Raw genomic sequence first — 24,288 nt, 5'->3', positions numbered from 1 at the left:
GAATTACTAAGGCAGCGTTCTCGTTTGCTACTGTTTGTGTGTCCACTTCATGTTAGTCCTGAGATCGGTTTGTCCGTGGTCTGCACACAGTTGAGAACCAGGTGCTGGGCTCTGACAAAGCGCCGCAGTAAAGCCACCTTATCTAGGTGACCCGCTTCCTTCCCCAGCTGGCCATATCTTTCCCTGACATTTTTACACTTGCTGTTTACATTGGTTACTTAAAGGTGGGGCCCAATAACTACTTTCTGTGTGATAGACTGATGGATTGGTGCATAGGGTGGAGGGACACAGCCCAGCCTAGGTGTGTGGTCTCCAGAAGGCATGAGGAGAATCCCATGGTCTGCAGGGTGAGGAGAGGAATACATAAGTGGATGGTGATTGAACACCCCTCTGGGCCAAGCACTGGCTGAATGCCTTTGTATGCTTTATCTCACTTATTCATCCTGAAGGCCCTGCAGTGTATCTCACTGCACCCATTTCACAGATGAGGAATGGAGAGGTTCAGAGAGGTTAAGTAATCTATACAGAAGTCACCTGGAGAGTGAGTGGCAGAGCTGGGTAAATGCAGCTCTCCTCACCCTGGGGGTGGGGTGGAGAGAAGGCCCATGAGGGAAGGCCCACCTGCAGTCTCCTGTGTTAGAAGAGGGGCTTCTGGGTGGAAAGGTAGACGGGGCATGGAGGCCCTCCTGGAGGTCTCTGCTCCTCGCCCACGCCCAGTAAGTTGCCTATCAGGGACAGACTTGGCAGCCGTGGTCCTTGCTGAGGATTAAATGGTAGGAAATGAGCTTCAGGGAAATTCCAGTCTTGATTCTTCGATGAGGTGCAAGCTGGCACGATGCCCTGCCTGGGAACACCCTGGCAAGTCCCCTACCCCCGTGTGCTTACAGATCACAGACATAGCCCCTTCCCCTCGTCTAAACACCAGTATAGATGCCCTGCCGCAGCCACAGGCAGAAACCCTGTGAGTGATGCGTGGCACTGCTTCCCCAACACCAGGACAGAGTCTTCCCGACAAACCCCAATCCAGCTTCTGCCTCCCCTGACAACCCACGTGTAGCTGTTGCTCAGACCTCTCAGTTCCATGCCCTTCCTCTCTCTCTGCCCCGAGCTCCTGGATGAGGACAATATGGCATTGTATGTCCTGAGCATGGACATGTGTGGGCATCCAGGCTCTGCAGCCTTCTCCCTGCTCCTGATGTTCTTGGGTCTCCATTCTTTTCTCCAGGGATTACCTAAGAGCAAGTAGCTGGACAGAGGACAATGTCGACTGTCTGCCTTCACCACTCCTTGGCAAGGCACTGGATGTGAGGCCTTTCGGGGAAGCCAGACCCCACCGTTGGAATCCATGAGAGTCCGAAAGACCAGAGTAACAGGCTTTATTGAAAGGAAGAAAGGAACCCTGCTGGGCACTTCTCCTGGGGGAGAAGAGCACCAGTTACAGACTAGGGGCGAGTTATATAGTGTTTGGGAGAGCCTGAGGGGATACAGAGGCATGTGGGTGTTGAATCAAAAGTCCTGGTGTGTCCGGAGCCCCTCCTTGGGGCGGCTTCTCAGCTTTTTGGAATTCCTCTGTCTCAGGGGCAATAGTCCAGTAAGAGTGAGGTCTGACAGATTAACAGAACATCAAGAGGGCAGTTTGGAATTCACGTATCTATCACCCACCACATCACTTTGTTGGCGAATACTTTCCTTTATCTCTCTTCCCACCAACTTCCCATATGACCTCCTTCCACCCCTAAAACATATCTCTGCCTGAAGTGCAGCTTCTCTTCAGCAGGAGAACCATGGAAGCCTGAGGCAGTGCAGGGGCTGAGTAGCCTGGCCTGGCTCTCTCTGCTCAGGCCACGCAGAGCCAGGCTGGGAAGGAGGCAGAGTCACGGAGCCCTGATGCTTTGGGGTGGGCAGGACATTCCCTGTGTTCTAGTTCAGTTCTAGGCAGCAGGAAACCCACAGAGAACTATCTAGGGAGTTCAGCCTTCCCCCAGTTTGGGCCTGGCAGCTTCCCCAGCGGTCTGTGGGGTGGCAGGGAAGGAGATATTAGAGAGTGGGCTACAGGAACAGTGCGCACCCCCCCAACTGTGCAGGCCCAGGCAGGGAGAGCCAGACCCAGGGTCCCCAGTCCCCTTCTCTGTCCTCGGGCCTCCAAGACTCTCCCACCAGGAAATGTCTTTCTAGCTAAGAAGCTGCGCTTCAGGGCACAGATATCTTTTGGAGGTGTAATGAGGTCACGTAGGAAGTAGGTGGGGAGAAAAATAAAAACGTCAATCAGCAAAGATAATGTAGGGTGTGAGCTTCCCTGGAGGGCGCATGGGCAGCTCCTTGCCAGGGAGCAGCGAAGAGTTAGCCACAGGCCCGTACAAGTTGGTTCTGGCCACTGTCCAGCCACTTACCCAGTTCCTGGTGATCTTGTTCATGGTATATAAACTCTCTAACCTCACCTTCCTCACTTTAAAACCAGGGATGAGAGCATTATCTGCCTCTTACACCTGCTGGGGGCACTAACTGAGACGATGCCTGTAAAGTGCACAGCAGGCAGCAGGGGCACGCTCAGAGTAAATGCTCACCGGATACCATTCGTTCACTGTCATTCACGCACTCCCTTAGCACCTGCCTCATCCTGGGCACTGTTCTAAGAGCATAGGATATATCGGCGCACAAAACAGACCGAGTATCCTGTCCTTCTGGGACTTGGTTCTAGCCAGGGTGCACACTGGAGGAGGAGACAAACAGCAAGCAAGAAGCAGGATAAATAGCCTGACCTGTGGTGGCGCAGTGGATAAAACATCGACCTGGAACACTAAGGTTGCCGGTTCAAAACCCTGGGCTTGCCCGGTCAAGGCACATATGGGAGTTGAAGCTTCCTGCTCCTCCCCCCTTCTCTCTCTCTCTCTCTCTCTCTCTCTCTCTTTCTCTCCTCTAAAATGAATAAATAAAACTGTTAAGAAGCAGGATAAATAATGAAATGAAATAGTACGTTACACGGGTTAGCATGCTGTAAAACCAGTAGGCACGGCCAGGACCAGAGCCACTATCAGAGCAGCCCGACTCATGCAGGTTCGCATTGGATTCGGACAGTCGGTAAAGAAACCATGGAGCCAAAAACTGGTGGGCCATAGCCTTTAATCCTACCTTGCACCCGGCGGGCAAGTAAAAACACACACTGGGCTCCAAAACCCAGTCACACTCAGTGCTCACAAAGCCACTGACTTATCCGAGTTTCCTAGAATCAAAGGTTTCTAGCTCACCAGACTTATTCTCCTCAGTTCCCCATCTCCTTCCTTATCCCAAATACAAACTCTACACAAACTGGCATCTCACTCAGCACTCCACTATCTTGGCTGCTTCTCCTGGCCTCCTCCACGTGGCCTTTCTCTGCTCTCCTCTGCTCTCTCTTCTAATGATAATCTCAGGAACCAAGAGCGACAAACTCCCACTCCATTCCCATTTTATAGTGTAGAAATCCAAACCCTTAATCCAATATACATAATAGAGAAGTCTCTAATACAGAGTCACTTCTCTGAGGCATGATAGGATTGTACCACCTCACACCAAAAAGGGTGGGACAGGCTTAATCCCAAAACCAAGCCTCAGGCTACAACAATTCTCAACACACATTAATATCACCTGGGCAACGGCCTCCTCGTGTTATCTTTAACAAAGTGAGCATAATACATTTTATCTGCCCAACACATGCTGTGTAAAAAAAGTACAGACAAATGAGAATACTATCTTTTTTCCTGAATTTGGGTAACTTCACTTTTATTTTTGACTCGCTTCTAAGGAAAAGGATTAACTTCTTTTGCCTCAGGCCATGCCTGGTGGCAGAGTTGCCAACTCCTCCCAATACTGTATCTGACACAAATGAATGAAGGTGACTAGGTGTTAGCACAGATTCACTCATTTGTTCCTTGAACCAACAAATGGTTAGGGAATAGCTGGCTATGGAATGCTCAGCACTCTTGTCCAGCAGGTGAGGAAGGGTGTAGGGCCAGGAGCCGCCATCGTGGCCATTCACATGCAGGTTCCCATTGGATTCAGGCAGATGATAAAGAAATGGTGGAGTCGGAGGATGGTGGGCCATCCTATTTATTGGTGTCTCACCAAGACAGGCGAACCACAAAAGAAGACAAGGGAAAAGCAGAAAACCAGCTTTTCCCATGAAGGGCAAGGGATCAGGGAAGCCCCTGCAATTGTGATAGCAGGAACTGTGTGAGCCAGCTCCTGATCTGTCCCACACTATAGTGTAGAAAACCAAAATCCCTTAATCCAATATACAAACAAGGAAGTCTCTGATACAAAGTCACTTATCCGAGGCATAATTGGATTCCTCATGAGAGTGCGCCACCCAGATCATACAGTCAGTCAAGGGTGTGGGGAAAAGCCCAGTCTTAAAACTAAACCCTAGGCTACAACGACCCTGCCTGCCCACAGTCCGTCCCCCACACCCAACACAAACCACAAGCGAGCAAACACATATACCATATTTACAAACTCATTTGACCAACATTCCACCCCTTTTGCTCGCTTTACAATCTAAACCACAGGTTTCTTCCATGATGGTCACTGTGCAAGGAGTGGGATACATTGCATAAACAGAGATAGTACAAATACAGCAATAGGATTAACAGATCAAAAGCTATGAACGAAATGAGAGAGCTGTCAGTGGCACCAAGAGAGGCAAATCTTTTCCCTCTGGCAGAATACAGGCCAAAGTTTTGTCTGCAGACAGCACTGTAGCCCACATAGTTTTCTGTCCTGCATGGAGCAGGCGCCGGTGGAGCCACTGTGCCACATCACCTGCAGGTGCAGTCTCCAACCATTGCACCCTTGCCAACGTATCTGCCTCATCATTCCCAGGATGGGCTAGAGGGGCATGACCTGTGACATGATATACTGTCACCTGCTTCTGGTGTCCTATTTCCCATAAGTCCTGCCACATGGCCTGACCCCATAGTGGACGATGCATTACCATCCACCTGGTTAATGTGCCAAGTAGCAATCCAAAGGGTCAGGCCACGATAGACAGCCCAACTGTCAGTTACAGATCACCAGAGGTGAAGGTTCATTATGGGCAACTAGCCAAACAGCTCTTAATTCTGCCCATTGGCTGCTTTGGCCTGTACCCGTGTCCATCCAAATAGTCTCAGTGGCCGGATGGAAGGCGATAGCCATCCATTTGGCAGGTTGGCCCCTGCTGGAACCATCATTATACCAGGCATCCTCGGGGATGGGCACCCGCCTCTCCTGGTAGGGACTGACCTCAGGTTCTGCCTCCTGAGCCCCAGTTGCACCTGACTCTAAGGTCGCATAGGTGACTGGACCCAAGACTTCCTGCAGTTCTGCCCTCAATGGGCTGGTGCTAAGAGCACAGCGTTGCTGCAGGTAGGCACCCCACTTGGCCAGGGTGGGCATTTGGGCCATACCACTACGTGGTTTAGTTGCCCAATCTCTCACCCATCCAGCTATAGGGTATGTTGTTTTGACTGTAACTGGTGTTGTGGTTGTAATACTCTCAGTTGCCAGGAGGGCAGCATACACAGCTGCCAGCTGCTTCTCTACTAATGAGTAACGAACTTCAGCACCTTTCCACAATTGGGACCAAATCCAATAGGTTGCCATAGGTGCTCTGTTTGCTGCCACAAGCCCCATCCAAACCCTCCGAGGTTACATGAACATCCAGCTCACAGGGCCTGGCAGGAATCAAACACATTCAAGGCCTGTGCCACCTTGACAGCTCTCTTAGTAGCTGCAAATGAATCTTGCACGCTGCTCAGTCCAATCCCAGCGAAGCCCCCTTTCGAATAAGGTTGTACAAGGGCGTAGTAACTGAGCCAAATGCGGTATAAACTGCTCGCCAATACCCCAACAAACCTAAGCATTCCTGTAACGTTTTACCGTAGTGGGCACGGGGTATGCTAACATCTTATCTATAACTGCGTCAGGGATAACTTTTGTCTTACCCGACAGACAACTCCCAAGAATTTAACAGATAACCCAGGGTCCTTGTAATTGTTCTCGTTAACTTCCCAGCCACATGCTTTCAAATGGGATAGCAGGATAGGGACTGCTTGCTCCAATTCTGAAAGAGAATCACTAGTTAGCATAATATCATCAATATAATGGTACATGTGGACTACCTCTGGCTGTTTCCATTTAGCCAGGTCAGCAGCCACCAGCCCATGGCACAAGGTGGGGCTATGCAAATAGCCCTGGGGTAACACTAAAGGTCCATTGTCTCCCTTCCCAACTGAAGGCAAATTGGTCTTGACTCTCTGCGGCTATATCAATAGAGAAAAAAGCATTGGCCAAGTCTGCCACAAAGTGGTATGTCCCCAACTCATGGCTTAGCCGATCCATCATGTTAGCTATCGAGGGAACAGCAGCATGCAAAGGGGGGAACAACTTTATTAAGTTCCCTGTAATCTACTGTCATTCTCCAGGTTCCATCTGCTTTGCGCACAGGCCATACTGGGGAGTTGTAAGGACTGTGTGCTGGCCGGATGATCCCACCTTTTCTAGTTCGAGGATTGTCCCTGTGACTTCTTCATAACCACCTGGCAGGCGGTACTGCTTGGTGTTAGTCACACGCCGAGGGACGGGTAATTGCAAAGGGGAATGTGATGCGTGTCCCTGCAATCCTGCCGACTACGCCAGTTGTAGGGCCAGGAGCCGCCATCGTGGCCATTCACATTCACATGCAGGTTCCCATTGGATTCGGGTAGATGATAAAGAAATGACGGAGTCGGAGGATGGTGGGCCATCCTATTTATTGGTGTCTCACCAAGACAGGCAAACCACAAAAGAAGACAAGGGAAAAGCAGAAACCAGCTTTTCCCATGAAGGGCAAGGGATCAGGGAAGCCCCTGCAATTGTGATAGCAGGAACTGTGTGAGCCAGCTCCTGGTCTGTCCCACTTTATAGTGTAGAAAACCAAAAACCCCTAATCCAATATACAAACAAGAAAGTCTCTGATACAAAGCCACTTATCCGAGGCATAATTGGATTCCTCATGAGAGTGCGCCACCCAGATCATACAATCAGTCAAGGATGTGGGGAAAAGCCCAGTCTTAAAACTAAACCCCAGGCTACAACGACCCTGCCTGCCCACAGTCCATCCCCCACACCTAACAAACCACAAGCGAGCAAACACATATATCATATTTACAAACTCATTTGACCAACAAAGGGGCTGTGTGCAAGTCACCTAATGAGAAAGTGACCAGGCTTCGGAGAAGGGCTGGCAGGTGCTGGTGGAGAGAGGTGGGCAGTGTGTGCCCTACACGGTGTGTGCTGACCCACGCTGCCCGCCCTTCCCTGAACTCGGCTTGCTTTGGCCATTTTCTTCTGGTAAGTTTGACAGTCCCCAACTTAGCATGGAAGGGAGGGAAAATACACATTGTTATTTGTGAGGGGGGAGAGATATTTTCTAGGTTGGCCTTTGAGCAAAATAAAGACCTGAGATCCCTATCTCACCCCACCCCCACAGCAGGAGGGAAGTATTAGGTTAGACATGAGCCAGGACAGCCAAAGGGGGAAGGAATGAATTGCTCCCATGCATCCCTGCACGTCTGCAGGGTCTAGAAGAATCTTTAAGCCAGAACAGGCCTCACCACACCCAGACTGGTGAACTTGAGTTCCTTGATGCGGTATCAGCCGTAGCAGTACAATGAGGAAAGATAAATGAGAGGGAGGGCCTGACCTGTGGTGGCGCAGTGGATAGAATGTCAACCTGGAATGCTGAGGTCGCTGGTTCAAAACCCTAGACTTGCCTGGTCAAGGCACATATGGGAAGCAATCAATGAACGACTAAGCTAAGCAATTACTATCTTGCTCCCTTCTCTCTCTCTCCTTCTCTATCCAAAATAAATAAATAATTTTTTTTAAAAAAAGCCAGAGGGAGAAGCTGGAAAGGAAAAACAAACAAACAAATAAAACAGGAATAGGAAAGTCCAGGAAGTAGAAGCCCATAAATACCTAAATTCTGTAACTAATCGGGGCACTCATTCTCGTGAGTGAGCGGTCCGCTCGGGCCTTCCTGAGTTTGTTCCTGCACAGCCAATAAATACTTGCTTTGCTTGCTGTACTTTGTCTCTTGATTGAATTCTTTCTCTTGAGCAAGACAAGGATTGAGGTGTCGTCAATGCACCGGTAACAGTAGGATGCTGTGACCATCTGTGCAGTTGTGTGCCTGGCCTATGTCATGTCTCTGTCTCTCCACCCCTATATTCTGTCCTCTGTGGCCCTTATCTGAAGGCCAGCCTGGTTCTGGCAGAGCAGTGAAGGGGAGAGAGGCTGTATGGTCTGTGGCTGTGGCATCTTGCTGCAGATCCGAAGGCTCTGGGGCTGTGACTACTTAAATGCAAAGGAGGAGATACCCAAGTCTGAGGGAGGAGGCTTGGCCACATGGGTCGGAAACCGAGGCCGTGTGTGTGTCTGACCACAGAAGCAGATGCGCCGCCTTGGGGTTTGGAGCTGGGAACAGGCCGTTCTTCCCACAGTCACCACTCACATGGACCACAGTGATCTATTTCTCCTGCGCCCGGCCTCCTCAGCTGCTGAGTCATGCTCCCTGGGGTTTGCAGAGGCGCAGCTCCAAAGCCAGGCTGAGTCATCTGATGATGAATTGTGGAATTCTTATTCAGACTGTCACCACAGCAGCAGTGGGCCCTGATCCCCACCTCCTGCTCCCCCACCAAGCCTCTCAAAACATTCTCTCTTCACTTGTCATTCCTTCTTCATCTGGGGAGGGGGGCTGAGAGGGAGCACGAGACAGCAGTACGCTGCGTGAAGGTGTCTCTGGCTTCCCTTCTTGTGTCGGGATTCTGGACCTGTCATAGGGACAGGGATCTGCTCTGTCAGCTCAGGAAAAGACCGCAAATCTCATTTTATTTGACTCTCTCATCGACAAACAAGAAAGCAGAGGATTTAGAGTGGGTTGGAAGGGCAGCTTTGGAGTCGGGATCTAAATCTACTTACCACGAACAAGCCTTGCTAGGCTTCAGCGTCTCTGTCAAATAATGTTAACGTTTCTACTTTGTAAGGGCTGAGGCTGCCAGAAGTCATGGGTGAAAAGCACAGGGAGGTGGGTGCTCAAAAGCTGCTGTTTCATCTGTGTTTGATGGGGAGCCAGCAGCTGTACGGATTAGAAATAAGGACCTGAGGTCTTTCCTCTTCCTGCCCAGACATTGTGTGTGTGTGTGTGGGGGGGGGAGCAGGAGCTCCTGGAGGGGCTTGGGATACAGATCAGAACGGGTGGGTAGGACCAGCAGGCAGACACCCTACAGCCAGGTATCTCACAGCCCTGCAGGGGCCACTGTGAGCTTGCAAATGCAGCATGCTAGGTGTTTGTAGACGCTCATTTGGTCGTTCCCCAAACAGAAAGCAAGCAGAAACTAGTGAGGCACTGGCACCCTGACCTGGGTTCCTCACCCACACAGTCACACCTGTCCTGAGCGTTCATGTGTGTAGTCCTGCTGGGCCAATCACCTGCTGGCTCCTACCAAGGGTTGGCCTTGCCCAAGGGCCCCTCTGTCTCCTACAGGCAGGAGTGGTCCAGGACAAGTGGACCACAGGTGGTGACTGTGTCCCCCAAGTACTCTGTGTTGGCATCTTAGGAGCTACACCAGGGGTGGCCATATCATTTTCCCTTTGCCATCTGGATCTGCGTATCGACAGTCCTCCAAACCCATGAACCATGTGAAGAAAGGCTCAAAAATTTTTAAAGGCTTTATTAAGAATAAAGTATACAATTAAAAGAATGAGTTTACAAGATTTCTCAGCCCATTGCAACTAAGACAAAATTTATTGGGCTGACACCATGGATACCAAGGCCCAAATTCCATTCCATTCCATTTTCAGCCCTGTCTCTCTTGGCTGCTAAGCCAACCAGTTCAAACTTTCTCCTGAGACAAGTCAGGTGCCTTCTAAAACCTCCTCAAACCTCCTTCCTGATTGCCTCTTTATACAGGTCCTTCTCTGTTTGGTCCCAAAGATTCCTCACCTAGTGCTTCCGGTGAGGTCCACCCAACCAAAGGGGTCTGTGGCCCCTCGACGACCCTGTTTTGCTCTTGTCCTGATCCATTTAATTAAACTATATTCACGAACCAGTTGGGTAGGATGGCTCTACTACCTCTGGTCAAGTTACCAATCTTCCTCAGCCTGCATCGGAACTTAGTCTTTCTCTTGCTAGGAACATTTTCTTGAGTGCTCTCTCAGGCAGCTCTCTGCCCCAGCTAGTGCAAGACTGCATTCTCCCCAAAATAGAACTCTGCGCCCCTGTCCAATCTCCCACTTAATTTACTGAATAACTCTAGTTCCCAGCTGACCCACCAAAGAAAGATGGTCAAGCACCTTGATCCTGACACCTACCTTTGACCCAGCTCAGATTACCAACCTCACCAATTTCCTTGGAGGATTTCTGACTTCTCTGTTGGACTTCTGCCCCTGTGGAATTTTATCTCTGTAGATTTATTATATGGCCTGGCTTTATAGACACAGTAATAATAAGACTACAGTGAAAGGAGAGCTATTCTCTCCCAAATTACATTTTCTCTAAATTATCAAGAGATTTGGCCACTCTCACCATTTTGAACTTCTAAAAGTCTATGGTAATCAGTCCATCATTAGTACAGTCTGGTTCTCAGCTGCCTTTTAGGAATAGCATTGCGTCTTAGCAAGCTGCCCATTGGTCCCTTCTGTTCCTACAGTCATGGTTGTGTCATAGTATATGGCTTCTTCAAATAACTGCTGGAATGCAAAATAAAACAGTCTTCTCCAAAGGAGAAGCAGGTTACAGCTCTACACAGATGTTCTTGAGCTTTTACCTTGTAATATGTACACATAACATCCCATTCAAGCTTACACTGACATAAAAGTATTAGGCTACTATAAGTCAGTTAAACATTTTTCCAACCAATACCTCGGAGTTCAGCTTTATGGCATACAAAATACAAAATACTTCTCTACTTCTCACCCAGTCCTCACAACAACCCTGTGAGGTGGGCATGGTGGATATCATTATCCCCATTTTACTGATGTAGAAACGAAGGTTCGGGGAGGTTGGGGAGCCAGACCAGGATAACACAGCTATTAAGTAGAAAAGCCAGCACTCAACCTATGTCTCTGCATGCTCATTTACCTTTTTAGGTGCAAAGACTATGAAAGAGGTTTTCTACTCCCTTTCTCCCTACCTGAACTAATGGCATTCTCCTTTCATCAGTATGTGCACAATCCAGAAAGTTCCAAACAGGAAAAGGAATGACTGATCAGGTTAACTGTAGTAGTCCAATATGGGGTGAGGGTGTATCTTTCACCATGTTCCTGATTTCTTAAGATCTGTAGTTCAACCAAGAACTCTTTGTCTTGGTGCTGAGTGGTGCTTTCTGTGGTTTTCATTAGAATTCCCAGTCATAGCTAAAATGCTTAAGACTTTACCTCTAAATTGGCTCAATGCCGTACTTCCCATCTGTTTCATAATCTGCCAGTGTTCTGTGCCTTCCTACCCGTACCCCTTAATGAGGAAAATTTAGGATTTCTGTCAGTCTTCCATGCCTGGCTTCCTAGGAGGCTTACCGCTTCCAGGAAAGCCCTGCAGCTCCTGCATATCTGGAGCATCTGTGCTGTTATCCTCTGGCAGTCAGGTGACAGTTCCTTTCTAAAGGTCTCTCTCTATTCCTCCTTTGCCCGAGTGAGCCACCCCGCTGGAGTCATTCCAGCAGCCAGGCCCTCGGCACATGGTTCCTGTCCAGTTCTGCAGAGCTGTTGTTCCAACTCGAACGTATTTGACCCCCCAGGTCCCCCTCCACGCACATAAGCAGGACACCCCAATCTCTTTTGTGACTGAGAGCTGAGCTACTCTATGGGAAGCATATGGTGGACTGTGTCCACAGTGCTCCACTGCTAGAGATTTCCCATAAGCCAAGGTTTTGGACAACTTGGTTGGATAGGGCTATAGCATTTAAGGTGGCAAACCTCTGGAGCCTTACCACTGTCCCATCCCTTTTTACAAATATTAGTTCTTTTCATACACATTTAACTAAGCACCAACTACGAGCCATCATTTTAACTCTGCAGATAGAGCTGCGAAGGCAGACCCTCCCTACCAATGCAACTCATCCTATATATAATTGGTTCCTTAGAACTACCGCTTGGTTTCCAGTTGGTCTGAATTAGTTGGCAAACTCAGCAAGATGCTTCCCTGACTTCTGAACACTCCACAACTATCCCATCACCTTCAGGAACCACGTGACCTCTGTAAACCTTCCCGGGGAGGGTTCCTTGGTGAGTCACCAGATAAAGCCCTGCTGTGACGGCTTCCTCCCTGCCATGCCTACCAGCTGCTCCCCTCCCTCTGCCTCCTGCAGTCTCTGACTAGTTCAGTCTCATTTGGGCAGAGACACATCTATTCACAAATCCAGTAGCTATTCTTGAATATCATTTATAGAGGTGTACTTTTTAAGTAAATATTCAAGCATATATGTTACCTAATGGACAATAATAATAAGCAGAAATGTGCATATATGAATAATAGCACAAAATAACTCAGAAAGAACCCAATTTCCCAAATCACTGACTATTTACACAGTTTTGGACCTATCCCACTCTGTAACAATTCAGACATAATTTCACTTTGTTGCTATCATTATGTGATCAAAATCCAAAATTTTTTCCTTATGATTGCATCACATAACATAATCTTATAAATAGTTTTCATAGTTATCATACATGATGAAGGCAGGCGCTCACTGTCGTAATAAACCACAATCTATTTAGCTATACCCCCTGAGCTGAGCAGATTCCAGTCAAGACTAATTTATAGGGTGGCCACAAATACCTCTGTGCAAATACATTTTTTCTTTTGAATTATTTTCCAGAATGTATTCCCCAAAGGGAGATAACTGAGTCGTATAGTCATTTTTTTCTCTTACTCGTGTCAAATACTGCCAGATTTCTCTCCAAGAAGCATCACTTCGTAGTGCCAGGAGCCTATTTCTCCATGACATATTTTTTAAAAATATTTTTGACACACGGAAATGGCTGACTTTTAAAAACCTTTTCACTCAGTAGTCCTGGCCTGTGTGCATTTCCTGCTGGGTGCACAGCCTGTTTGGCCCTTTGACCAAGTAAGATATCTTGGTCACTGCATATAGTGGAGGCTCAGCTCTTATGCTGATCAATTCTACATATGTAGTTTTCTCACTTGATTGGTTTATTAAATCTTCATTTTCTTTGCTGTGTATACAATTTCAAAGTTTTATATAATTGAATTTGTCCATCTGACATTGATGACTCCCCCTATCACTTTAATAAACAAGTAATAACCTCCCCAGAAAAGGATTTTCTTTTCCCCACCTCCAATGCCCTGCGCTTTCCATCTGGACTTGCCCAAAATTCCTCTGGTTCCCATGAACACTCCATTGTCCGTGATCCCCACATTACAACTCTCTTAGGTCATCTCTCGACAGCCACCGGCAAAACCTGTCCGCCTCAGTCCCACCACTGCCATGGCCTCTGCAAAGGACCCGTGGGCGGCGTGGCTCACCTCCAACTAGGCCCTTCCCTCTGGTTTTCCCTCCTCCACCATCACTGGCCCACTGCTGACTTCTCAGGGTTTTCTAGCTGCTTCGTCTCCCCAGCCCGGTCCTGGCCTCCAGGGTTAGGCCTACCGAAGGACACATTCCTTCACCCCTTAGTTCAGCCAAATGAAAGCCAAAATTTTTCAAATGGAATTTTGCTGGAAAACTAAAAGGAAACTAAAAACAGACTCCAGGAAATGTAAAGATATCAACAGAGAATAGATTTTACATCCTACATAGGTCTTGGCTCAGAGGTGGCGGGCAGTCTGGGGGCACCCTTTCTCTTCATAGACCTTGAGGTAAACACCTCGTGGGCTCAGCTGGTGTCTGTCCTTGGTCCCCCTAAAGCCTACCCCTCACTGCACCGAGGGACGCCATTATCAGAGAAGCTCTACTTCCTGCCACGGCTGGTGGAAGATGCCTTTAACTGCCATTTCGAAATCCCAGGCCTCTTCTGACCTGGCGTGTCCCTGTTCCAATCTGAGGAGAACTGGTTCTCAGCTCTTCCAGAAGGCACGTGCCTGACATACCCTGAGCTCTTCTGGGCTCAGAGGACTTCTGCCCACCTCCCCAAGACTCGCTGGGCTCCTCCACCAGGAATGGTTTTGAAGAACACGGACAAGCTTACAAATCTCAGGAACTTAAACTATAACAGTAGCAGAGGGGTGGCTGCAATGGTGGGGCAGTCACCCACAAAAGCAGAAGGTGTGGTTAACTTCCAGCACCCTGCCAGCCCTCCTCCTCTGCTGCTGAGATCTACGGTCATGCCACAACCCTGGGTCCCTATCCCTGGACACCCAAACAGGGGTTGGCAGTGTGGCACATCACACTGAAAGGTTGCCAACACCTGCCCTCTGAGAAAGTGCCCTCGTCTACCACATCCCACAACAATCCTGCCTCCCTCCTCCTGCCCTGCTCCCACCCCAGTCCCACCCAGTTTCACCCCAGTCCCAGCCCTTTAACTGTCAGGAGAGCGTACACGGAAGATGTGGATGGTCCCATTACTGAGGGACACGACCAGGTACCTGCCGTCCACCATGGTCGTCACCCGGGGCTTTTCCAGGCCATGATAAGCTGTCAGGAAATCACCTAGCAGTGACCCCTTTGGGTCCAGGATCACCACCTTGTTGACCTCGCGAAGAGTCAGAAAAATGTAGCCCTTCTTATCCACAGACACAGAGCCCGGCTGGCAGCCATGCAGACCCGGTCCTCCATACTCCCCAATCACCTGACCCAGCCCGTCACAGACCACCACGCTATTCTGCTGCCAATCTGACCCCACAAAATTGCCCTGGGGGCTGGTGGTCAGAAACACCAGTGCCCGAAGGCCCCGGCTGGCCTTGCCACCAGGGATAAATCGGGTGGCCAGGCTGCCTTCCATGTTGTACACTTCCACGTGGCCCGACACGCTGACAGCCACCCGGTCCCCACTCGGCATTGCAGCCACGGCATGGCTGGCCTGGGAGAGGCTCAGGGCCCGGCGCCACTGCACCTCGCCGTCAGGGCTTATGAGGTAGAGCCGAGCCCCCGCTGAGAAGGCCACGGCACCCTGCAAGGCCGCCACGCTGCATGGGGAACAGCCCTCAGGGACAGGCACAGTGCCTTTGTAGTCACCATTAAGAGAGAAACGCTTAAGAGCCCTGTTCTGCTCATCTGCCACTAGGATCTCCCGGGGGCCAAAGGGACAGAGCCCAGTGATCCGGGGAGACCGCTTGTCCCCAGGCATCCGCGTGGGAAAGCTGCAGGAGAAGATGGGCCTGGGGAGGAGGCCAGAGCCCTCCAGGTTTGGCCCGGGTGCTGGGCTGGGCTCCCGGGAAATGGACCTGAGTCTGCCTTTGAACTTCCTCTTCTTGTTGGATCTGCCGCCCCTTGAGGTCTGGGCTTCTCCATCTTCTTGGGGCATCTGGGATCTGCTTTCTTTCAGGGTCTGGGCTCTCTCTGTCTTTGGGGTCTGGGCTCCATCTTCCTGGGGTGTCTGGGGTCTGTCCTCCTTTGAGGTCTGGGCTCCATCCCTACTGTGGAGCTGAACTGCACTTTTTCTCTCTGTCTTGGCTCCATCCTCTCTGGGGCTCTGGGGCTCCTCACCTCCCTGGCTTCCAGCTCCATCTTTCTCACTGTCCTTGGGCTGCTCCTTCTCAAAGGAGAGCCACAGCAGGTGGCAGTTCTTGTCCAGGAGCCCAGGATGGAGCTCCAGCTGGGGCAGCAGAAAGGGGGCTGGTCCAGACATCCAGGGACAACCCTGCAGCTGCCGGAGCCTCTGGGCAATCGCCCCCTCCAGCGAGAGTATCTCGGCCTCACGACCCAGACTGAGCACCCGCCGGGCAAAGGCAGCCGCCGCCTTGGCCACCTGCTCTCGGCTCTCCAGCTCCCCCAGCCTCTCCCGAGCAGCCTCCTCAGCAGCCTCCACGTGGGCCCGTAGCTGCCCCAGCACCTCCTTTTTCTGAGCCAGGAGGGCCCGGAGGACCCCCTCAGCAGCCTCCTCCACCTGTGTCCCCACCCTGGCTGCCTGCTCCCGCAAGCGGGCCAAGGCTTCCTTTTCTACCAGCCGGGCAGCCTCTAGCTCGGCCAAGTTCTTGTCCACACCCGCCAGTAGCTCCTCTAGGCCTGGTCTCCGGGCACGCACAGCTTCCGCCAGGGGCAGGCAGGGGTGGTCCAGGTGGGGGTCCAGGCGACACTCGCGGCACAGTAGCTGGGAACAGGGCTGGCACAGGAAGCGCAGGGCCTCCCCTGGGTGCTGGGGACACTGGGCTGCCTGGCGCTCCCGGGCCTCCTCGTCATACCACCCTGCCCGGTAGCCCACCAGGTCCACCACTCGGTGGGTGTGAGTCTGCCGAGTACAGCGGTGCCCATCAGCACAGGCCTGGCACAAATCATCAGCACAGTCGAGGCACCGGGCTGTCGCTGGCCCCCCGGCACTGGCACCGCCCCCCATCAGGGGGCACAGTGCACAGGCTGGCTTCCCCGCACGCAGGTCTCCACCAGCGCGGGCCCTCACCAAATCCAGGAGCCCATTGACAAAGAAGTTGGTCTTGAAGGCGCCCACACCTGCTGGTGGCACAGGCACGGTCTCACGGCACTCCGGGCACCGCAGGCGGCCGCCCTCGGCCAGCTGGGCAAGGCAGTCCTGGCAGTAGGTATGCAGGCAGGGCAAGGTCTTGGGTGCCCGCAACTGCTCCAGGCAGATTTTACAGGCCAGGAAGTCGCTGCTCAGGGCCTCCAGAAGGGAGGGCGAGGATCCCTGGGACACCATGCTGCAAGCAAAGGGTGCGGGTTAGAGGGCAGAGGGCACCCCCACAGGACCTCCAGCCTGCCCTCCTGCCTCTTCCCTACTCTCACGCCCCACCAGGTTGGAGGAATCACTTGAATGGCTAGGAATTTTCTTCTGGTCTTCCGGGTCCTCTGGCCACTTGAACTAGGGAGTTGCCCAGCGCCTTGCATACATTTAGCAAACGTGAAAAGGTCAGTGCTGCTTGCATGTGTGGCAAGAGAGGTAAGGAATGACAAAACCGAGAAGCCCCTGGCCTCTGAGAGCTAACAGTGTAATGATTACTATCTTCCACTGACAAGCCTTGCGGCAAGTGTGGTCCAAGCCCCCTGTGTGAATAGGTCCCGTGGATCCTGCTGGGGCTGAGGTGCTGAGGTGCTGAGGTGCTGGGGCGGGGGTGGGGGGTGGGGGGCACAGCAGAAAGTCCAGGTGGGCAGAGCTGTCTTGACTCCTGGCATTTGGGGCAACATAAGGGGCCCCAATTCCCCTGGTCCATACACCTGTCTTCTTCTAGACCTTGGGAGTGGCCTCGTGAGTAGTCGGCCCCACTTCCTGCCCTGACTTTCTGAGATGGGTTCTGGGGCAGGCAGCAGGGAGCTGAGAGAAAGAGGCTGCCCTGCCCTCTGCTTCCAGCCGCTGGACCTTAGGGTTACTGTAGCTTTTGCCTCAACTCCTAGAGCCTCTTCTTTCAGTCTTTCCTGCTGCGAGAGGCCCTCCTAGAAACCTCTGAAGGGTCCCAGTCGTGTACGGTTCGTCTGTGAACCCTCCCAGCACAGTAGCTGCGAAATACTTGATGAAGGGACTTGGGAATTTTCTCCAAACTTCCGGGAGGTGGGGGCTGGGAAGAGAGCTCAGAGAGTGGGAGGGGATCTTTCCCAGGGAAGCCTCAGCCCTCTGGCGCTCTGGGGTGAAGTGGGGGCTGCTCCCGCCCAGTCTCCCCTCTCCTCCTGGCTTCCGGGTCCCTTCCAGCACCCCCCCTCCTCCTGTGCTCTCTCTCCCTTCCCCCTACTCCCTGCAGTCCAGCTCTTTCTTCAGCTGCCCTTCCCCTCCCCCTCCTTACCTGGCCTGAGCTGACCTTGGTCCAGGAGCAGGAGTGGGGGGCTGAGACCAGGATACCGCTGTTGCAGGGTGCCTGGAAGAGAAACAAAACTGAAACTAATTGTACTTGTGCAACTTCCGTCCCAGCCCCGGGACACCGACTTGCACAGCCTCAGGCCCCGCCTTCTTCCCCACCCCGCCTGGACCTCTTCCTGGGGGGGCCCCACCCCCACCAGGGCTCGGCCCCCTCCAGGAAACTCCGGGGTCTGCCCATCTGTTGGAGCCTCAGGACTTGCTTAGCCAGCTAAGCGTGTTTGTTGCAAATGCAGGAAATCGCCTGAAGATGCGTCCTCTGAGGGAAAAAGGTAGAGCTCAGGGTGATTCAGACCCCAGTCCTCAGGTCAGGTTTCCAGTGCTGCAGCTTATCTGCAAATCCAGTCCTAGGGGAGGCCATTGGTGCCATACCTTCTGCTGCGCTGTAGGAACCAAATAAGAGACCTCCATCTGAGGAGGTCAGCAAAGGCTTCCTGGAGGAGGCATCACTCGAGATGAGTTTGAAGAGTGAACAAGGGTTTGGGGGTCGCTGGAGAAGAATATCAGGAAAAATGCTCTGGGAATCAGGAATAGCAAGTACATGGACACAGAGGAATGAAATGTCACAACCTTCCTGGGTGGCTCTAATAATTTAAGGTGGTTTGCGGGAAGGGGACATGTGAGCTAAGGCAGATGAGGTTGTAGAAGGAGGCAGCCTGGCCAGATCACAAAGGGCCTTATGAACTATGTGAAAGAGTCTTGAGTTTCATCCAAAAAAGCCAAAAGAAATCACTGAAGGATATTTTCCCCAACAGCTTACGAAAATTTTGAAAAACAATGAAATGGAAAGAATTGCCACAAAAGCCCATGTACCTGTGGGAGGCAGTTAGACAAACATGTGCAGAAGGACAAGGGGCCAGGTACAGAGGGGCACCTCGCAATGGGCACAACTGGGAAAACAAGGACTCTGCCCCCAGGGTCGCCTTTCCTTCCTTAGCATGTCCGTGGTCATGTGGGTTAGACCCCCTAAGATGGGGACAGCATAATAGCCCTTACCATTAAGCCCCCAGGACACGGAGGTTCTGACCTGCCTCAAATAGATCTAGGCCTCAGCTGTGTTTCAGCTCCAGGCCCAGAAAAGCAGCGAAATCAGATTGAACATTCTAATAAGATCCTCCCCTGGAACCTCCCCTTAGATCCCCCACTCTTAAAAGCCCTTGGGAGGGAAGATCCAGCACTCTCCCTCTTGGGGTGGCTTTTTCCTCCTCTTCTCCAAAACCCCGCAAGCACAGTCTTTACCCTTCTCTCTTAAGCTCCCCCTCCTTTTGCCTCTGTAACTTGTTTTCTTAGCCCATTGCTTCTATCGCTCACTTCTCCTACCTGTGACTTTCTAAATAAACTTCCTCTGATAGTTTGAGTCTTGGCTGTGAATTCTTTCTTAGCCAAAACTCAGGTACCGAGGTTCCTGAACTGAGGTCTAGTCTGACTCCACTGGTGCCATTTATACTGCTGCCAGCATACCCACCACTTCAATCCTGTAATCAATATTTTACTGTTGTTAATTCATCATATATCTACCCATGTACGCACGCCTTCATCCACAAGGACAGGATTTCAGCAGGAAACCCAACTGAAGAGAGCTCACTCTGGCAGCAATTGAAAGAATAGAGGAGAGCCTGACTACAGGACGCAGGTGAAAAGTGTGTGTGTGAGGGGGTGTTCTGAGCTGGCCTAGTGGGAAGAGGGACAGAGAGGAGGGTAGAAGATAGAAGCCGCACGTACAAATTATTGTTGAACGTGAAAAAGCCATGGGACTCGTGATCAGCCCTCGGAGGGAGCTGAAGGAAGGAGGGCAGGATGGCACTCAAGTTTTGCAGGGCTAGGCTGGCAATACCCAGGCTAGTGACTTTTCCAATGTGTATCTGCGGTTTTGACAAGGTCACTCAACAGTGTCCAAAGGGGGAAGAACAGGGCTGAGATGGTACTTATGGGGAACACAGAGGTTTAAGGGCAAGTGGAGGAACAGCTGGGGCTTGAAGGAGTCTGAGAAATAGCTGCCAAAGGGGTAGGTAGAAGTCCAAGAGAAAGGTCACAGAAGTCATAGCTGGAGAACGCTGCACTTCCGAAAGGAGGAGATGACCAGATGGTCAGCCAAGATGAGGACATAAATATGTACTGGTGCACGTATGCCCCTAAGTGTATGCGTACTCCTGCACATGCGTATGGCTGTGTGTGCTCGTTGTGCACATTCAGGAACGATTTGTTGAATGCCTACTGTGGTCAGACAGTGTGCCATGCACTGTGGAATATACAAAGATAAACAAGATATGTTCCCTGCCCACAGGAGTTTACAATCTAAAGGAGGGGTGGAATATGTACCTGGTGAAATATGATACAGTAAGACAAAATGTCATATTAAGGTATCAAAATAATCACCAGTAAATGGCTTCCTTTTTTATTGGGTATTTAGCACAAACTTGACATGGGGTGTTATAAACATAACGTGATTTAATCCTCACAATAGCCTGGTGAGATAAGTATCATTATTGTCTTCATTTTACAGGTGAGGAAACCGAGCTGGAGAAAAAGTGATTCACGGGAGGCCACATAAAGTGCTATGACAACACAAGAGAATGAGAATTTGATTTCTCCTGGAATGACGGTAGTGGTGTGGAAATCAGAAGGCTTCCTGAAAGAGGAGGCATTACAATGGCTGTCCTACCCCACTTCCCTTAATATTGAACAATTGTTTAAGGTGGTTATTGTGTGGCCAAGCCCAGAATGATAGTTTCTCTAACCTGAGAATAGGCTCCTAAACCAGGTGATAACTCAGCTCTGGCCGACTGATAAGCGTAGCCATGGAGACACGTGCAGGGGTAGAGGCATGGGGTTTGGGGTGGTGATAGTTGTTGCATGCTGAGGGTGCCTTATGATGACCCTTGGGGAAGGCAGTTGGTCTGATAGGACTGAAATGCAAGTGGATGGAGGATAGTGGCAGGTAATGGAAGTTGAGCAGGCAGACCAAACTAAAACTTCTTGTTTTTGTTTTTTTCCTGAGATTTCCTGTTTAGAATGCTATAAGGCCTTAAGGTAATGAGGAACTATTATAGAATTTGGGAAGTTTGGACTTTCTTTTGTAGGAACTTGGGGGAGAGTATGAGCAAAGATTTTTCATCTCAACTTATATAAATAATAAAAATAGTTTAAAATAAATTTTAAAACACATATCATCATTGTAACAAAGTATTTCTTCTGTATATATTTCCTTTGTTCACTGTCTTACAAAGCATATTTTACATGATTGTATTTATACTGTACATATACTTTTTGTCTACTTAATAACTTAATGTTATCAACATTTTCTCTGTTTTAACAGTCTTCATAGTTATTGTTAATGGCTGCATAATTATGTACCATAATTTACTTAACTAGTTAGTAATATGCTGGTAAGCCACCTTCCCCCCTTACCAGTTTCCATGATAGAAGTAGGGTACAAATATTCCCACCAGGGCTGATTTTATGCTACCAGTGATTTAACAACCGGCTCCACAATTCCTTTAATTTAACAATGACCTGTCAGGAGCCAGTGTTTTGGGGAAGCTTTTAGAATTTTCTCTTCGTCCCCAAAGTTCTGAATTTCTCAGTGAGTACATCTAGCTGGGCATTTAGTGCACTCTTTCACTCTGGAAACAGCTTCCCTTTGACTCTGGGAAATTTTCCTATTTTGTTGATGATCTTTTCCCGTTTTCCCTTCTTCCTCTTCTCTAACTTCCATCATTCTGATGTTGTATCTCTTAAATGAGTCCTCTAATTTTATGTGTTTTTTTTCTTGTTATTTTCCATTTCTTTCTGTTTTTGTACTACTTTCAGGGAGATTTTTTTTCAGTTGAAACCTTCCAAACTTTTTTCTATTGTGTTTTTCACACCTGTTGTTATGGTTCTAATTCATTCATTCCTTTTTTGTACTCGTGTGTGTGTGTGTGTGTGTGTGTGTGTGTGTGTGTCAGAGAGAGAGAGACAGAGAGAGAGACAGAGAGAGGGACAGATAAAAACAGACAGACAGGAAAGGAGAGATGAGAAGCATCAATTAACCACAACCCTTTGTTGTGGCTTCTTAGTTGTTCATTGACTGCTTTCTCATAATGTGCCTTGACCGGGAGGTTACAGCAGAGCAAATGACTCCTTGCTCAAGCCAGCGACCTTGGGCTTCAAGCTAGCAACCTTTGGGCTCAAGCTAGTGACCCTGCACTCAAGCCAGTGAGCCTGCGCTCAAGCCGGTTGAGCCCATGCTCAAGCCAGTGACCGCGGGGTTTCAAACCTGATTCCACTGTGTCCCAGTGTGATGCTCTATCCACTGCACCACTGCCTGGTCAGGCTGTACCTTATTTTTACTGTGTGGAATGTATACTTCTCCTATCTCTCAGGATATAAATGATACTATTGTGTGTGTGGTTTTAGTTTTCTTCACCTTGTATAGCTTCTGTTACCTACAAATTGTTTTCCTGCCCTCTCTTTCCTCTTTTTAGGTGACTGTGGTATTTATTATTTTGCGTTTTAAAATTAGTTTTCTGAGGTATAATTTACATATAATAAAAATCATTAATTTAAGTCTATAGTTGAATGAGCTTAGTAAATGTATATAGTTATCAACACAATCATATATAGGAATATAGTACAATATAAAGACAAGGAAATTGACATTGGAACAATATTATTAACTAGACTACAGCTCTTATTCATATTTCACCAGTTTTTACGTGCACTCAAGTGTGTATGTTCTACGTAGTTTTATGCAATTTTATTGTAACTGTAGATGCATGTAATCACCATTAAAATCAAGATACCAATGTCTGACCAGGTGGTGGCACAGTGGATAGAGAGTCGGACTGAGATGGAAAGGACCCAGGTTCAAAACCCTGAGGTTGCCCTGGCCGGTTGGCTCAGCGGTAGAGCGTCGGCCTAGCGTGCGGAGGACCCGGGATCGATTCCCGGCCAGGGCACATAGGAGAAGCGCCCATTTGCTTCTCCACCCCTCCGCCGCGCCTTCCTCTCTGTCTCTCTCTTCCCCTCCCGCAGCCAAGGCTCCATTGGAGCAAAGATGGCCCGGGCGCTGGGGATGGCTCTGTGGCCTCTGCCCCAGGCGCTAGAGTGGCTCTGGTCGCAACATGGCGACACCCAGGAGGGTCGCAACATGGCGACGCCCAGGATGGGCAGAGCATCGCCCCCTGGTGGGCAGAGCGTCGCCCCCTGGTGGGCGTGCCGGGTGGATCCCGGTCGGGCGCATGCGGGAGTCTGTCTGACTGTCTCTCCCTGTTTCCAGCTTCAGAAAAAAAAAAATGCAAAAAAAAAAAAAAAACCCTGAGGTTGCCGGCTTGAGCGTGGGCTCATTCAGTTTGAGCATGGGGTCGCTAGCTTGAGTGTGGGATCATAGACATGACATGGTCACTGGTTTGAGCCTAAAGGTTGCTGGCTTGAAACCCAAGGTCATTGGCTTGAACCCACGGTCACTGGCTTGAGCAAGGGGTCACTCACTCTGCTGTAGTCCCCTGGTCAAAGCACATTATGAGAAAGCAATCAATGAACAACTGTGGAGCTGCAACAAAGGACTGATGCTTCTCATCTCTCTCCCTTCTTGTCTATCTGTCTCTATCTGTTCCTTTCTCTGTCTCTGTCACACACAAAAAGAAAGATACCAAACTGTCCCATCAACCCAAAGAGACGTCCTTCCTCCATCTCCAACCCCTTGTAGCCACCAATCTGTTTTCCATCTCAATAATTTTGTCATTTCAGGAAGGTGTAAATTGAATCATAAAGTATGAAACTTTTGGAGATTGATTTTTTTCATTTACTGTTTTTGAGATCCATCCAAGTTGTTGCATTTACATAAATAATTCGTTGTTGTTGTTTTTTACTGCTGAGTAATATTCTATTAAGTATATATACCACAGTTTATTTGTTCTCCCATTGGTAGACATTCAGATTGTATACAGTTTTTGGTTATTACAAACATAACTACTATGAACATTTGTATATGGGTCTTAGTGTAAACATAAGTTCTCAAGTCTCTGGGATAAATGCTAAGAAGCATGATTGCTTGGTTGTGAGATTAGTGTATGTTTAGTTTTACAAGAAACTGCCAAAATATTTCCCACAGTGGCTGTCCCATTTTACCTTCCACTAGGAATGTATGAAGGGGCCATTTTCTCCACGTCATCATCAACATTTTCATTGTCAGGTTTTTAAATTTAAGTTGTTCTAATAGGTATGATATCTCATCATGGTTTTAGTTCGCATTTTCCTAGTGACTAATGATGTTGAACATATTTTCACATGCTGATCTCCAATCCACATATCTGGTGAAGTGTCTGTTCTTTTGTC

At 49.6% G+C, this 24,288-nt stretch overlaps 1 protein-coding gene and 1 long non-coding RNA gene across 3 annotated transcripts; one reads left to right on the top strand and one right to left on the bottom strand.

Annotated features, from left to right (window-relative positions):
* Positions 1–9,708: 9,708 nt before the first annotated feature.
* Positions 9,709–18,025, bottom strand: TRIM56 (tripartite motif containing 56). Of its 2 annotated transcripts, none has more exons than XM_066274445.1 (2): positions 17,900–18,025; positions 9,709–16,825 (listed from the first exon to the last, which is right to left on the bottom strand). In XM_066274445.1, exon 2 carries the CDS (start codon positions 16,822–16,824, stop codon positions 14,533–14,535), a length of 2,292 nt encoding a protein of 763 aa, XP_066130542.1. In that variant the 5' UTR covers position 16,825; positions 17,900–18,025; the 3' UTR covers positions 9,709–14,532. The 2 variants fall into 2 exon arrangements, with proteins under 2 accessions (XP_066130542.1, XP_066130544.1); XM_066274447.1 differs by having other exon boundaries at positions 17,915–18,005.
* An 82-nt stretch (positions 18,026–18,107) lies between these two features.
* On the top strand, positions 18,108–21,118 carry LOC136336402 (uncharacterized). The gene is made up of 3 exons (XR_010731444.1): positions 18,108–18,242; positions 19,516–19,603; positions 20,474–21,118. It is a non-coding gene; the product is annotated as an uncharacterized lncRNA (long non-coding RNA).
* Positions 21,119–24,288: the final 3,170 nt, after the last annotated feature.

The sequence above is a fragment of the Saccopteryx bilineata genome, chromosome 4, assembly GCF_036850765.1.
Source record: "Saccopteryx bilineata isolate mSacBil1 chromosome 4, mSacBil1_pri_phased_curated, whole genome shotgun sequence".
Classification (NCBI taxonomy): domain Eukaryota; kingdom Metazoa; phylum Chordata; class Mammalia; order Chiroptera; family Emballonuridae; genus Saccopteryx; species Saccopteryx bilineata.
This window is presented reverse-complemented; position numbering and strand designations above follow the sequence as displayed.